Genomic DNA, 17141 nt, shown 5'->3' on the forward strand with positions numbered 1-17141 from the left:
ACACAGTGAGTGTTCAATGAACATTTCTCAGATGAATGAATAATTAATTCATGTCCAACTGCACAGGATTGCTATAATGCTAAAAGAAATGTATGTAAGGTACTTGTAAAAACTGCATAGGGATGTAGAGATGTTAAACACTTAAATGGTAAACTGTGATGCTAATGTAAGCATGACCAAAATCTTAGGTGAGGAAATAAACTAATGTGGATTAGATTTGTCAGAGAAGGGATTCATAGATGTATAGGATTTGGATGGATGAAGCGGACCTCAAAATATGTAGAGGATTGTGGAGGGTACTTGGGGGTATATAGGGAAGACGTGGTAATAACCTACCTAGTTGGTATGTGATGAGAGTAACAAGAAATCTAATTATAGATTTGGCGGAGACATATCACAGAGGGACTTGACAGGCACATAAAGGAGTCTAAACCTGACATGAAAGAGAAAAAGGCATCTTGAGCAAGAGCATTTCAGGAAGATTCCTTCACCCATCTACAGGTGAGCCAGGAACTCTTCTTCAGGATGTAGATTCAATGGTGACCAAAACAAACTTTGAATGGTGAAGGGATTCAACCAGGTGATTTCTGAGATCCCATAAGCTTTATCATTTTGTGATCTAAATAATAATTATCTTCCAGCAAACTCATAGATAACCAGGTACATCAGCAGCTCCAACTTAAATGGGATCTGTAGTTAAGAATGTTAATCGGGGCACCTGGGTAGCTCAGTTGGTTAAGTGTCTGACTTTGGTTTTGGCTCAGGTCATGATCTCACAGTTTGTGAGTTCAAGCCTCACATGGGGCTCTGTGCTGACAGCATGGAGCCTGCTTAGGATTCTCTCTGTCTCTGCTCCTTTCATTCTCTATCTCTCTCTCTCTCAAAAATAAATAAAAATTTAAAAAAAAGAACGTTAATCATGTTCATGTAGTTTATTTAGAAAGAAGGGGGAAACGTGTTTATAAACATATGCTGTGTTCAGTTCATTTTCCAACAGCCTGTCCTTGATGATCATTGAACCCACAAAAACAATTTAAATTTGACTTCTGTACCAGAGAATCTTCTTGTTTCTCTTTGGGCATATTTTACTTTGGGGGAAGGGGAGTTGCCCAATTTTACTTTCTAAATGGTATTTGAACACTAAAAATGCTCAATAAACTTTATAAATCCATGGGACCATCTCTGGAAAAGAAATCTTGGCTATATGACCACATACCTGTTGCAATAAATGATAAATGTTTTTAACAGTTTCTCACACCACTCACTAGGGGCTATTCATATGGAAGCCTAAAATTAAAAATAAGTAAAAGCAGCTGGCTTATGATGATTTTGTCAAGAAAACTTCAAATATACAAGACCCAGATGGTTAGTATAGAATAGCACAGAAAATGTCACTGAATAATCCTGGCCATTGAGAATTTCTGTCTACTTTCACTTCATGAAGTTTATTTCAAACTGGACTTCATTCATCATGAAGAATTATGCATGACAAACGTGAACCAAATGTCTGGAAAGTAGGTTGGAATATAATTTGAACATTCTAGTAACAAATAATATTCTAACTTTACTGAATTCAATTACTACACAGCCTGGGAACTCACTTCAAGACCTGTGAAAAATGCCCCCTTCAAAAAAAAAATAATTAGAAATCAATGAACAGAAGGAAATTTGGGAAATTTGCAAGTATGTGGAAAATAAACTAAACACTCTCAAATAACCAGTGAGTCATGGAAAAAAATCACAAGGGAAATTAGATAACACCTTGAGATGAATGAAAATATACAACATAGGAAAATATATAGGATGTAATTAAAACAGTGCTTAAAGAGAAATAAATATGGGCACCTGGGTGGCTGAGTTGGTTGAGTGTCTGACTTCGGCTCAGGTCATGATCCCCGCATCAGGCTCTGTGCTGATAGCTCACAGAGCCTGGAGCCTGCTTCAGATTCTGTGTCTCCCTCTCTCTCCTCCTCTCCTGCTCACACTCTGTCTCTCTCAAAAATAAATATTAAAAAAGAGAAAGAGAAATGAATAGCTGTAAACATCTATATTAAAAAGAAAGATCTTAAATCTGTAACAACCTTCCAACTTAAAAAATTAGAAAACGACAAACCCAAAGCAAGCAGAAGGAAGTAAATAATAAAGACCACCACAGAAATAAACGAAATAGAGGGGGAAAAAAAACCAATAAACCAAACCAAATGTTGGTTCTTTGAAAATATCAACAAAATTGACAAATCTTTATCTAGGCCGAGAAAAAAAAAAAAGAGATGGAAAATCCAAATTACTAAAGTTAAGAGTGAAAGAGGTGATATTACTACCAACAGAAAGAAAAATTATAAGGGAATATTATCAAAATGCCAACAAATTAGATAACCTAGGTAAATTCCTTGAGGCACACAAACTACCAAAACTGAATTAAGAAGAAACAAAATCTGAATAGAACTATAACAAGAAAAGAGATTAAATCAGTAACCAAAATGTTCCCACAAAGAAAAGCCCAGGCGAGGTGATATCCCTAGTAAATACTACCAAATGTTTATTTTTAAAAATAAAAAAAAAAAAGACTTTTCTTCTTCTTCTTTTTTTTTTTAAGGTAAACTCTACCCCCAATGGGGCTTAAACTCATGACCCGGAGAGCAAGAGTCCCATGCTCTACTGACTAAGCCAGTCAGGTGCCCCACTACCAAATGTTTAAAAAAGATTAATGCTAATCCTTCACAAACTCTTCCCACAATTAGAGGATGGACTTCCCAACTCATTTCATGAGGCCAGTATTACCCCGATCCCCAAATCAGACAAAGATATCCTAAGAAAACTAAAGACCAGGGGCACCTGGGTGGGTTTGTAGGTGTCCCTTGATTTTGGCTCAGGTCATTATCTCGCAGTCCTGAGATGGAGCCGCTGCTATTGCTACCAGCTAAGGATTTTAACCTGGGCGTGGAACCAGCTTAAGATTCTCTCCCTCCCATTCCCTCTGCCCTTCCCCCAGCTTGCTAGCACACACACTCTCTACCTCAAAAAAAAAAAAAAAAAAAAAAAAAGATTTGTTGCAAAGGAATCTAGTAACAAATATAAAGGATTAAATACCATGACCAAATAGGGAATGGAAGATTGGTTTAACAAAATCAATCAACATAATATAGCAAAGGACATAACATCTCAATGAACAAGAAAAAGCATTTGACAAAAATCTCATACCCTTTCATGATAAAAAAAAAAAAACATTCTACAAGTTGGAATAAAAAGGAACTCCTGCAACCTGATAAGGGAATCACATAAAACCTACAACTAACATAATATTTGGGAATGACTAAAAGATTAAAAGCTTTCACCCTAATATCAGGAATAAGACAAGATGTCCGCTCTTACTACATCTATTCAACATTGTATAGAGGTTCTAGCCAAGTCAGCTGGGTAAGAAAAAGAAATAAAAGACATTTGGATACCTATTTGTCCATGAGATGATCTTGTATATAGAAAATTTGAGGTACACAGAACTATTAGAGCTAATAAGTTGCATAAGCAAGTTTGAAGGATACAAGGTCAATATATAAAAACCTGTTGCATTTCTAAAACATTTTTTTACATTTATTTTTGCGAGAGAAAGACAGAGCACAAGTGGGGGAGGGGCAGAGAAAGGGACACACAGAATCTGAAGCAGGCTCCAGGCTCTGAGCTGACAGCATAGAGCCTGACACAGAGCTCAAACTCACAAACCGTGAGATTATGACCTGAGCCGAAGTCACATGCTTAACTGACTGAGCCACCCAGGTACCCTTCACATTTCTTATACTAGCAATTCAATGGAGGAAAGAACAATTTTTTTAGAAAAATGTTGGTAGGACAACTGGATGTCCGTATGCAAAAGAATAAAGTTAGACCCTGATCTCACACTATATGCACAAAAATTAACTTAAAATGGTTCACAGACTTAAATGTAAAGAGCTAAAACTATAAAACAATATCCTCTGATTCTATAGATCTTATTGGGGGAATTTGTATTTAAACAGATTTTTTTTCAAGATTAAAATTGACTGTTGTCTATTTGAAATGACCAATAAATAACATCCTTTAAAATTTGAATGACAGTCAACTTATATGTATAGTTAAGACATTGATCTTTACCTGAGTTAATATCTCTTATCTATGAGTAGCAGTTTATTTTATTTTAGAGTTGAAAATGTTTTTTTAGACGGTTATTTATTTAGAGAGAGCATGCATGTACACGTGTGCAAATGGTGGGGGGGAGGGGGGCGTGGTGGGAGAAGGAGAGAGAGAGAATCCACTCTCAGTGCAGAGCCTGACCCTGGGCTGCATCTCAGAGCCATGAGATCATGACCTGAGCCAAAATCAAGAGTTGGACACTTAACCAACTGAACCACCCAGATGCCCCTAGAGTTAAAAATGTTTTTAAGGGAAATATTTCTGAGGTTGTGAGATTCCATATGTAGCTCTTATTATGCTAAAATTTAGTAAATGTGTGAGAAGAGTCTTAGTATTTTCCTAGCTGTTTATTTTTTTAACAATTTTCTTTTTATATAATCTCTACACCCAACATGGGGCTCAAACTTAACCCCGAGATCAAGAGTTGTATGCTCTACTCACTGAGCCATCCAGGTTACCCCTAAACAATTTCCAACGTTTGAGCATTTCCTTAGCATCCAGTCAGTTTTTAAAGATTCTTTACTCCTCCCCTTCAGTGATATCAGGGCCAAACAAAATAGAAGTCAAAGAACAAATGAATTTCTAGGAACTCTATGTTTGATCAATATTGAACCCATGATGGAGCAAAGAGTAAGCATTCTCCTGTTAAGTAATTCCCACATCCAGAATTTCCCAGGATGAGTTTTCAAAACAGTGTTTTTCTAGAATGAAATTCAAAACAGTGTCAATATATAAGAGTTTCTGGGCCTCAGTAAGAAAAATAAGAATTTTTCACTATTCCTTTTTCTGTGCATTCTATGCAGTGATTAGATTATTCGAGTCCAATTTCATTTGCTATTTTTGACCTAAGTACACTGGACTTTTCACAATAAATGCCTATATCAGAAAGGCCAAGTTCATAGGGTCACTGAAGTTGATTAAACGTTATATAGTTACGTACAGTATTATTAGTTTGCAATAAATGACACAAGAAACTATATCAAATTCTTAACAAAAGCAAATAGATATTGTGGGGCTTGATCTTTTGAAGTTGGGTTGAATTATAGGTAGAATTGCCAGATTTAGCGAAAGATACAGGATGCTCCATTTCAATTTGAATTTCAGATAAACAATGAATAATTTAGTATAAGTGTATCCTAAATATTGCATAGGAAATACGTATGCTAAGAAAATATTCATTGTTTATCTGAATTCATATTGAACTGGGCATCCTGCACTTTATCTGGCAACCCCAATTATGGGAAAAGAGGGAGAGAGATTTTATGCATTCTCCTGACAAAAAGCTGTCCAGACTAGCAGTAGGAGATAAACAGACTGGTCCTATATTTCTGTCCTGGTTGGTCACTGAACAGTTAAGGAAGTTTCTAGCAAAGTCCTAGAATTGGGCTGGCTTGTGATCAGATCCTGGTCTATTTTTAGGCTGTGGTAAATGGGACAGTTATTCCAGGGATTGGGGAAAAGCAAGTCACATTTAGAGTCGTGGAGAGGAGGTATATATATATGCCTAAGAGAGGAGAGGAGAGTATGTCATACATTGCCACAGTAAAGGCCACTTGAACCACATCTGTGTCCATCTCCTCCATCTCAAGCAAATAAGGGAGGTATAAGTGATGTCTCATTAATCTGGAAGGTGCTAGATGATCTCTGTTTTTGAAAATGTGGATTGAGTATGCCAGGCAAAGGAACAGTGAGATGGGAAACTGGCCTTGAAATTGGCTCTACCGGAAAGAAGCATAGACATCTTAACCTCAACCCTTCCAAAACTGAAGTCATTACCTTCCCTTCCAAATTCTTCCCCATTCCCTAAATTCATTCAAGTATTCAACAAATATTCAAGTGGCCACTAAGTGCCAGCAGGTGCTGGCTCTGGACAAACACAGGTAAGCAGAAAGACCTACCTAGTTCCTTCTCTCAGACTACAGCAGAGTTGGGGACACTCTGATAAAATCACAAAAACACATGTTTAATTGCACGTTATGAGGTTGCTATGAAGAAAAGGTGTTGGGTGCTAAAAAATCATTAATCAAGCTGGTACACCATTACTGATCTTTACGGGGCTATTATAATGCATAAACACTCTGAAGCATCCGGAGAACAAAACTTTTTAAAAAAGAAAGCACTACACAATTTCCTGTTTCGGAAACTCATACTCCATTAAAACCATAATTTCTGCAATCTGGTGAATTTCTAAGTACAGCAACATTTGTTAAAATGTTGACTTTTAACTCACTCGCACATTTGTTATAGGCATGACTCTTGCAAAAAAAAAAAAAAACAGAAGCAGGTGATTTTGCTTGATGGGTGTCCTCTTCCATGTTCGGCCCACCCTTCATGGCTGTGTACCCTCAATTGCCCATGACTATCTCTGATTCAGAGGATGGAATTCCTGTTAAATTGAAAAGGCGCAAAGGGCACCTGCCTATTTTAGTAGCTCACCATGGTTTATTTTAACGACAGGGGATAGCTTCTAGGAAAAGTGCAATACACTGGGCAGGGGGATTTTACTGTATCTGGTAGAATTCCAAAGCACTTCACACTCAGTCTCCCCACTGGGGTCAACGCGCGGAGGGAGGTCCCCTGCCACTCTTGGCCTGGAACATAGCTGCTGGTTACCAGCTGTGCAGCCTTGGAGCTCTACGCTCAAGACCTTGAAGAGGGGCTCACTGCACCCAATTAAATAACGGATATTGCTATTTTCGAACAATGCTTTTTGCATTCTGCGAATGCACCTGGAACTAGTGGACAGTACTTTGTTTCTCAGAGCTTTCTCAACTCAGTTTGGGCAATTTTCGCCCCATTTATTAAGAACCGCCCCCCCTTCCCCATATATCACTCTGTTGTCTACCAGATCGAACAGTTTAGCCTTTTCACTGAATGGCTGCAGGAAGGGAGAACTGAACTTGGGGTGGGGGTGGGCAGTGTTAAAAATGTACTTGGTGGGGGAGGGTCGGGTGCACTCACAAAATCCCCCAGCGGCCTTACCCCAGGGTTCAGTCCTAACTCCTGGTTCCCTTCCCTTGGACAGGGTTCGGGCGGCCCCAGGATGAGACGAACTGAGGGAGGGTGACCAGAGCTTGTCCTCCACCCCTCTGCCACCCCGCGCTGCATTCTCCCCACCGGGACAAAAAGCTGGCAGCCGACCTCGTCCCGGCGCCGGGCCCGCCGGCGGCGAAGGAGCGCCGGCCACCGCGGGAGGAAGGCGAGCCCGCAGCCCCGCGGCGGCTCCGATTGTTACGCGCCCTCAACTTCACAGAGTGCGGCGGTCAGGGGGCGCAGCGCGGGGAGGAGCTGGGGCGGGAAACCGCGCCGCCGCCCGCGGTCTCCAGGCCAGCCGCCCGCGTTCTTCCGGCCAGCAGCCCGCGGCGGGGGAGGGGCAGCCGCCGCCCGCGTTCTCCCGGCACCGGCGGCCGGCGGAAGGGCCGCGCGTCGCGGAAGCGCGGCAGCAGCTGAGGATCAGCTGCTGGAGGAGGCGGAGAAGGAGAGGGAGGAGCCTAGGGGGGAAAAGGGAGGGAGGGGACCCTCTGGAAGCCGCGAACGCCACCGAGTGTCTGCACACCTCGCTCCGTCTGCCATGGCTGGTTAAAGAACCATCCGGATCGCAGCGCGGGGGGAGGGTTGGGTGGGGGGAGAGAGGCGGCCGCGCGTGAGGCCGAGGGAGGGGCGGCGGCGCGAGCGACGGCGGCGGCGGTTCCAGCATGAAGAGGAGAGCTGGCCTGGGGGGCAGCATGAGGTCAGTGGTGGGCTTCTTGTCCCAGCGGGGCTTGCATGGGGACCCCCTGCTCACTCAGGACTTTCAGAGGAGACGCCTGCGGGGCTGCAGAAACCTCTACAAGAAGGACCTCCTCGGCCACTTCGGCTGTGTCAATGCCATTGAATTCTCCAACAATGGAGGCCAGTGGCTGGTCTCAGGTAAATCAACCCCCTTCCCCGCCCCGCGCCTCCCGGCCCCCTTCCAACCTCCCCTTTCGCTTTCCCTCGCCACCCTCCTTCTGCCCTCCGTCCCCACCCCCTCCGTCCCCCACCCCCCTTCTGCGGTGGGAAGGTTTGGTGTCAAATTCAAACCCTTGCAGGGGGAGGGAGGGGAGGGAGAGGATGTCTTCTGTAAAAAAAAAAAAAAAAAAAAAAAGACCTAAAATGGTTGACAGGTCCTTAATTCGCTTTATCCCAAGTGTAAAGTGGTCTCTCCTGATGACTGCCCTGGAAGTGTGGGTCGGGGAGGGGGCGAGACTACCGCCTGACAAAGTTTGATAGGAAACTCTTCCTCCGTGTACTTTAAAAGGTGCGGGGGGCATTTTGGGGATTCGGAGGGGGAGGAGGCCGAGGCGCGCCGGAGGCCAGGGGGAGCTCGAGTCCCCGGCGCCGGCGTCCGGGAGAGGGGGCCTTGGGGCCGGGCGGTGACAGGGCTGGTCGCCCGGGGGTCGCGGGCCGCGACTCGGGGGGCTGGCTGGGTGAGCGAAGAGAGGAGCCGGGCGGGCGGGTCGCTGCAGGGCGCCCCCTCGGCGCCCTGAGAGGCCCGGCCGCATCTCCCCTCGCAGTGGTAGCCTCTTCCGCGTCGTGTTTTTCTCCTGGTGTGGGCAGTGCCGACGGCTCTGGAGGCTGACGGGCACCCGCCTGAACTTGAATGCGCAACTTATGAGGCTGGGGGTGGTGGGTGGGCGACCCCGGGAGACTTGTTGACTGCAGCCCCGCGCCTACACCCCCTTTGCCCGCGACTGCCGTTGCAGGTGGTCTCCGCACCTCCTCCCTCCCGCCCAGCTGGGCTCGGCTGGCCCCCGGCTTCCCCTCCGGCGTGGGGAAAGTGGCGAAATCGAGGCCGGGGCTCCGGCCGGGCGGTGTAGGCCTCGCTCTCCCGGGGCTCCTAGCGACAGGCAGCTGAATCGATAGCCTATTGCTCCCGGGGAGGCCGGGGCCGGGCGGGCCGCGGCGACAGCTGCCCCGGGGGTGGTGCGCCTGCTGCCCGCGGGGGCGCTTGCCGCCGCCACCCTCCTCCCGGGGGTCTCGGGCCGTAGGCGGGCGAGTGGGGCGGGGGTCCGCTGCAGAGGCGGGGCTCCCGGAAAGGGGGCGAAGACGGCTGATCTGGCGTTCCCGCTCGCTTTCTACCCTACTCTGTCCCTTTTCCTGCATCGAGAGGGAGGAAGTGGGCGCCTCGAGCTGGACGTGGCGCTTCGCTTCACCCAGGCCGGTCCCCGAATGCTTTTCTAATTTACGTCAGTGGGCAGCTGGCCAGAAAGTTCTGGGATCATGGCAAAGCATCCGTCTTCTTCACGAGTAACAGTCGGAAGTGACACGGGCGTGCAGTCCAGTTTAGGGGTAGCAGAGATAAGACTCGTACGATCATTTCGCGATAAACCTCTGGGGTTTCTCCAGAACTGACTTGACTTTTCCACCCCAGATCATTTTCTCTTTAGGTAGATTTTAACCCTAGATCATCCCCTGAAGAAACCTGATATTCCACTTCAAGGCATACCCCCAAACAAAAGCTTCCTTCCCCGACACTGCCAAACATTCCAAGGGCAAAAATGGGTAAGATCTCTAAAGAGCTCACAGGTTTTTTCCCCCCTTCTGTATCCATCATGTTCTAGTTGTCTTTCCAGACTGATGTTTTACAACAGAGATGTCCCCAGACACAAGTAAACTCTCCCTACTGGGTGAGGGAATTTGGGGGGTACGCTTTTACAGGCCCAACTCGTCATGGTAATTGTCGTGAGTACAGTCATGCATTGCCCAGCCTAACACATTTAATAAATAACAGATTTGTTAAGATATAATTCACATGCTATCAATTCACACATTTTTAAGTGAACACTTTTTAAGAAACAAAATGTTGCCTCCATTCTCGAGAAGTTATCCTTGTGCAGGACCTTCCCCTATGTCTTATATGAATGAACCTTATCTTCTCTAGTCTTGGCCGGTTCATTTCCCTTATCTTGATTTTAGTATGTAGAAGGAGGAGAATCCTTTCCATAGATCAGGCTGTGGCAAACCTCCTGGTTTTAGGCATTTATTTCCTTATTTTTCTAGATCTGAGTTGCCCATCTCCATTCGCCAGTACTTTCTGGGTGTCAGTCCTCTCTGCTCCTTACTCCTCCTCCTTCCCCACACACTTCCTCTAGCTGAGTCCTGCCTGTTTCCTTTTTATCTGCTCTTGTCCTCCTTCCTAGTCCATGCAGCAGGCTCCCCACTCCTCGCCCTCCCCACCCCCCAAGTTTAGTTCAGATACATTTAGCTTTCCTTATTTATTTCCTAAGCAGTTTTGGTTAAAAGCCTTTTTAGCTCTTCACCTTCCATTATCAGTACAACTTAGGCTAACAGAAAGTTCCTCCTGTTTTCTTCAGATAAGGAAGCCCCCCTCTGGGAATCATAAATACACCTTAACTTGTTAAAGCTAATTAAATGTTGTTCTGGGAAGTTCTTCAATAATCCTCTCTAATTTAAAGCTATTTAAAGTGTCATGTTTACTAGCATTCTGTTATCTATCATTGCCCTTCAGTTAATACCTGAGGGGAGAGGCCCGTTTTTTGAGGCTAATGCTATCTATCCCTGATGTTTCACAATAATGTGGTAGGAGGCCAGACTTTGGGATGGTAATGAGATTACCTTTATGCATTTTGTTGTTCTTGTATCTTGTCTGGATTGGTTAAAGCCTTTAGAAAGTGGTGATTAAAATGATAGTGTATTCATAGTTTGTTCACTGTTTTCATTTCCTAATTGTTAGGGCAGGCTCACATTTCTTGTAACTGACACATATTCTTTGGTAGAAGTAACTTAGACCTGGGGCAAAAATATTTGCGTGAGTCCTATGGCCTTATAAAATGCTATTAGTTAAGGATACATTCATTGCTATTTTGTTCCTACAGCTGGCCCCCTTTCCGGGGCACAGTGAGGCCAGCCGTACTAAGAGTAAACCAAGGGGAATCGGGAAGGAGGAAAGACCGTCTGCTGGGAAGTGTGACTGTGACAGCAACAAGTGGGAGGATGGTTTTTGCTGTTTTAAAACATCAAAGTACTTTGACCTAAAACGTAGTTTTCTTTGTTGTTGATCAGAGAAAGGCATCACTGATATCGTGTAAGGCAGTGTAGTAGGAGCATACACATGGTTGAAATCACTGCTGTGTGAATTCATGTGTGACCTTTTTAGTCAAGTTGCCAAGCCTCTGCGTCTGTTTCCTGGTGTATGCAGTGGGAATACCGGCATTTACCTGAAGGGCTTTTGTGAGAAGTATATTAGGTAAAGTTTAGGTTCGGTGCTGAACAGAGTGGCAGGCCTCTCAGAGAAAACGTGAGTTTGTTTTCTTTCCGTTTTGGACTTAGAAACTTGTGGTATTGTTAGCTGACACTTGTTCTTAGACTATTGGTAATGGACATGTGCAAATGGGACAGACAGGATAGTGTTGTGACTCTGGTGTGGAATGAGAAGGCACAATGTATGTTGAAGTGCTACTTCTAAGAGATCCTACCAAACTCAAGAAATTACACTGGAACACATATTTAGGGGATATCCTGGGTTTACCCTTCTAAGTCTTTGGTTGCATCTTATAATATTGTTTTCCCTGAATTGGTATTTAAGGCATTGGAACCTTTAGAGCTAGCAGATTGATAGCCCATTAGTGTGAAGTTTTGAGTTTCAGTGAGAGATTATGATCTCTTTCTTAACGCTTATGACTAAATACATGTAGGGAAAGCACCTTCAGAAGCTTTTCAAATAGCATCAGCAACTGTACTCTTTCAGAGTGTTAATTAAGTAGGAGTTGTGAATGGGAGAGGCATTTAATTATATTTATTTGGTCATAATATTTATAACTGAGATAACTATTTAGTCCTGTTTCATTTCACATAGGTCTCTGATTTTATTATCATAAGTGAGGCAGAGATGAATAGCATGAATTCTGGAATCAGGCTGCCTGGGGACGAATATCAACTCAACTACTTGCTAACCTTTGATAAGTCACTTTTCTGTTTCCTCAGCTGTACAGTAAAGGCAGCAATACCCCACAGGGTTGTGGTGAGGATTGAATGCAATAACACTTGTAAAGTTCTTATGCAGAGGCCTAGCCCATGCTTTTGCTCTGGTTGCTGCTGCTGCAACTGTTAGTATTGTTGTTTAGCTTGAACCTCACAAAAAGCATTTAGGAGATTGACACTTTCAACATCTAACATTTATTGCACACGGCACTGTACAGTGTGAAAAATTGAGAAAGATTTCAGTGAGATGCACTGTTTAAAATGCTGTGTAAATAAGCTTAACCCCAGTTTTGTCATCAGAGCAAATTTTTAAGCATCAGATAATAGCGGTGATAATAACCATATGCTTAATTTGAACCTATTATTAATTAATGATCATTTCCTGTTTCCCAGGCACTAGTTAGGTCAGTTTTCTGGAATCGGTTTTTTGTAAATAAATTCATCTAAGAGCATGTTATCTACAGGTGGAGTTTTGGCTTTAGCCAGTGGAATGAAGTCTGACTTTATTAGAACTTCTCAGGTGTTCAATTGGAATGAGTTTGTTGGTCCAGTGGTTAGTTTACCAGGAGAAATATGGCCAGTGATAGGGCCTGAAAAAGCTTTCGAAGTACATACATTTTAATAAGGTGAATAGGGAATCAATTACTGGATTTTCTTCTGGGCTTTTTGTTTACTGATAATCCATTGCTGCTAAGGAGTTACATTTTATTCTTTGGTCTATTATTTAGCCCAACAAATAGTTTTTGAGTGCATTGTTTATAAAGCAAATGCAATGAGAACAGTTGAATTGGGTATAAACCATGCTCTCAAGCTTGCATTTTAGGAGCATTTGCTTATCGCTTATAACAGTGCATGGCTCTTTTATAAAAACCCTCTGCTCTGCTTTATGATACTTTAATTGATACTTGATTCTTCTCTGGTTTACAGTACTTATTATAGCAAATAATCCTCTTGCTTATGAGCTTTAGTGAGAAAGAGAGAAGGATCATAGAGATGGCCTTGGAGAACGTTGCAATGATAAATTATAGAGATTGTGTCATAAGGGTAAAGTAACATGGATATTTATAGATGCACGTTATTTTTCCCACTTGTTCTTTAGTCACCTAATTGATACGTATCAAAGATTGGCAGATTTAGAATTATGCCCAGGTTTGTCACTTCTGCTTTATTTTTTATTTTATTTTTAAAAAATATTTTATTTATTTTTGAGAGAGAGAGAGAGAGAGAGACAGCATGAGCAGGGGAGGGTCAGAGAGAGAGGGAGACACAGACTCTGAAGCAGGCTCCAGGCTCTGAGCTAGCTGTCAGCACAGAGCCCAATTCAGGGCTCAAACCCATGAACTGTGAGATCATGACCTGAGCTGAAGTCAGACGCTTAACTGACTGAGCCACCCAGGCGTCCCTTGTCACTTCTGCTTTAAAATAACCTAGTGAGGTCTAACTGAGGATCACCAGTCTTTTTTTTTTTTTTAATATTTTTATTTATTTCTAGAAGAGGGAGAGAGAGCGTGAGCAGGGGAGGGTCAGAGAGAGAGGGAGATACAGACTCTGAAATAGGCTCCAGGCTCTGAGCTGGCAGTCAGCACAGAGCCCGACAGGAGGCTCGAATCCACGAACCGCGAGATCATGACCTAAGCGAAAGTCGGACGCTTAACGTACTAAGCCACCCAGGCGCCCCTGAGGATCAGTCTTATTAGACATTGTTATCACAGCAAAAAGTTGTCTTCTGTGTTATTCGAAGGATCATCACTGACTAATGTCAATGTGTTTTTGATTTCTAAGAGTTCCTAAGAAGAGCAGTAGCCCTCAAGTTATGTGTCCTGGCGACCCAAGTTATGTGCTCATTCACCGATTAGTGATAGATTTGGTTGTAAAGTACATTTGGAATCATTTAGATAGGGAAACTTGATTGGCCAGTAAAACTTGAAACACGGATGGATTCCCCTTTCTGAATTACAAGTTAAGAAGTGCATTTATCTTCTCATGCATTGAGCCAGACAAAGAGTGCTTCCATTGTTAATAAACAGCACTTAATTTTAATCTTTTTTCTTTCTCATGGTTTCAAGAAAGAAATAATTGCTTTTCTTATTGTTTTAGTCTGAATTTAGATACCCGAGGGTAGAATTAAAGCCTTTTAAGGTGAAAGGAACTAAATAAAATCCTAATTCAAATAAAGATTATGTCGGTTAAGAAGGAATTGATTCTGTTTTCTATTTTTGGTGCCCCACATTATAAATATTGTCTCTTGGAGATAAAGAACTGAGAGTTAATCTGTGAGGATTAGCCCTTAGATTATTGTGAGAATTGGAAATTATATCTTTTTTTTTTATTGCTTTTTTTTTAAATTTTGATTTTAAGTTATGAGGGTTAGGTTACTATTTGCCCTTGTGGGTATGTACATTGATTTTAGGCAATCTTTGAATAAATATTTACATTTTAATAGTACATTTACTTTTATATGTGGAAAAGTCAATCAACATGTATAAAATATTTTTATCAATTTATTGCTTAAAGTGAGGTTAAATTTTAAAAAGTCAATTTAAAGAAAACTAATGGTGAGTGTGTTATGGACATGACAGAAATCAAAAGTTGATTAAGAGGGACTGAAGCTTGGGAAATATTGCACTAGGTAGTCTTTTTTTGTATCTTCTTTCTTCCTTATTGAATCAGAGAGAAGGAAAGATCATTTTATGGAAAAGAAAGCGGAGAAGTAGAAAGAGGACTTGCCCAGAACTGCCTTGTGAGGCTTTGGCAGTCAGCAGGCCAAGTAGGGCTCTTTGCTTCCGGGCATGTGCTGTTTCTAAGTTGCCTTTTCATATTTTTCTTTTCCTTTCCTTCTTATAGAGTAGTTCACCTTTTCTGGGTCACTTCTAAAAATTGAAAGCTGAAAAATTAGTAATTTCTGAGCACATGTGCAGCCCTAGTTGCCCCTCTTAGATAATAAATTATATTTCTGTGTTTTGCTGTAAATAAAGTTAAGTTGTTCCATACAGGTATCCTATATTTATTCATTAAAAATATTTAATAAGGAAAAAAAATATTTAATAAGGGTGCCGGGTGGCTCACTTGGTTAAGCATACGACTTCAGTTGAGGGCATGATCTCACGGCTTGTGAGTTCGAGCCCCACACTGGGCTCTGTGTTGATAGCTCAGTCTGAAGCCTGCTTCAGATTCTGTATCTCCCTCTCTCTCTGCCTCCCACCCCCACCTGTGCTCTTATCTCCCACCCCCCCACCTGTGCTCTGTCTCCCTCTCTCTCAAAAAATAAATAAAATCATTTAAAAAATTTAATGTGAACATACTATGTATGCCTCTTTAATCTTAATAACTACGGAATTATTACTATATTTTTAACATTCATTTAGCTTATAATGTTTGCCAGGCCCCCTGTTAAGCACTTTATATGTCTTGTTTGCCACTTGGAAAATAGCCAGTGTTACCTGTAGTCTAAAAAAGACACAGGCATTTGAAGGTTTTGTATTAATCGTCATAACTAAGTGTTAAAGAATCAAAAGGGACATTGATAAATGGCTGCAGAGGGTTCTGTAATGCAGAGAACAGGTAGGGCATTAGTGGAAGAATAGATACTAGAATTCATTATTTCTGGTTAAAATGAAGTGAAATATAATTCTAGGGATGAAAAAGATTTTTATTACATTGGCCTATTACCTTGGTCTTTGTAGAACACTCGGTTCCAATAGCTGCTTCCCAAGTTTTTGTTGTTTTCAGCTTTAATACTTATTAGTCACCACTGCCAACGTAAGCTTGCTAAAACTTTAACTCTCATTATCTCACATCTGCTGCTCATCCCTCAAAACTCTACAGTGCTTCCCAGTGTCCAGCAAATTAAATAGGATGCCTCACCTGGCGTTCAGCTGAGACATTGCTGTTCATAAAGATAAATGTTTAACAATAAATTTAACAATAAATTTTTGAGCATGTCATTCATTTATCAAATATTATTTGAAGGTGTTTCATATGTCAGGCACATTTATATACATGACCATATCTAATACTTAAAAGACTCTTTCCTAAGGTAGGGTTAGTGCTATTATCCTTATTTTACATATGACGAAATGGGCTTAGGGAAGTTAAGTAACCATGAAGGCACCTATAGTTTGTGGTGGAGCTGCATTTCCAGCCTCAGTCTGCTGGAAAGCTGGGACATGCTAACTGCTCTGAAAGTTTTAGAATATACATTTTAAAAGGATCTGACTTTTTCCCAACATTCTCTTCTCTTGGTGCTATCACTTTACTGCTTCCGCCCCCTCCCCCCCCATTTCTGTATAAATGAAGGGACAGGGTCGGGGTGGGGTGTAGCTGTGGGGATGGATTAGTGGACTTTGAGCCAGTAAGCACGGTTCTGGTCTCAACTACCATACTCACCCCTGAAGCAGATTTCTCTTGATGCTAGAAATCACTTCACCTGGATTTTGGTCTTGGCAGTCAGCTAAAATCTTCCTCACACTTTGCATGTTCTACACTTGCTTACATAAATCATGTAACTTCACACTGGGTTGAACTCACCTACTATAGTGAGGTAGAATTAGGAGTGAGTATACCCTGGTTACTGGTTTGGTTCCTGTTCTCCATTAGCCCAGCTAATAGTACAAGCAACATACATGCCTTTACTGAGCCTGTAATTGAGTTTGATGTCTGCTGAAAGCATGTGGATTGAATACATTTACCTGATTTCAGCCAAAAGAAATAGGTGTCTCCTCATTAGGGAATAGATGAATAATGATAAAGTGCTTTTTGGAAGAAGGTTTAAACAGTGTAACATGGGATTATTTGCCCAGAGAGCACTGGTAAGTCGTTTAGAAGTGCTTTTCCATAGACACACAATATCATAAAGGGAGATATGACTCCTAGGCCAGATAATAAGCCTGTTTAATCCAAAATAAACTTGAACTATAGTGTTCTTGCAAGTAAAATTAAATCTGTCACCAGCAACTTCACTCTGCTTCTGTGAAAAAGAAGGCATTTCCCGAGGTTATTCATGGGTTAGGTGA

General features: G+C 42.3%; 1 protein-coding gene across 3 annotated transcripts in view; it reads left to right on the top strand.

Annotated features, from left to right (window-relative positions):
• Positions 1-7821: 7821 nt before the first annotated feature.
• DCAF5 (DDB1 and CUL4 associated factor 5) overlaps positions 7822-17141 on the top strand; it is a 103276-nt gene continuing 93956 nt past the window's right edge. For 2 of the 3 annotated variants that reach the window (XM_039240697.1, XM_039240698.1), the window contains exon 1: positions 7822-8076. In XM_039240697.1, the coding sequence (XP_039096628.1) occupies positions 7863-8076 (214 nt within the window). In that variant the 5' untranslated portion in view covers positions 7822-7862. The remainder of the gene's footprint in view (positions 8077-17141) is intronic. The other variant, XM_039240699.1, reaches the window with a different exon arrangement.

The sequence above is a fragment of the Hyaena hyaena genome, unplaced genomic scaffold (genome assembly GCF_003009895.1).
Source record: "Hyaena hyaena isolate Hyena2069 unplaced genomic scaffold, ASM300989v1 scaffold_179, whole genome shotgun sequence".
NCBI classification, from domain to species: domain Eukaryota; kingdom Metazoa; phylum Chordata; class Mammalia; order Carnivora; family Hyaenidae; genus Hyaena; species Hyaena hyaena.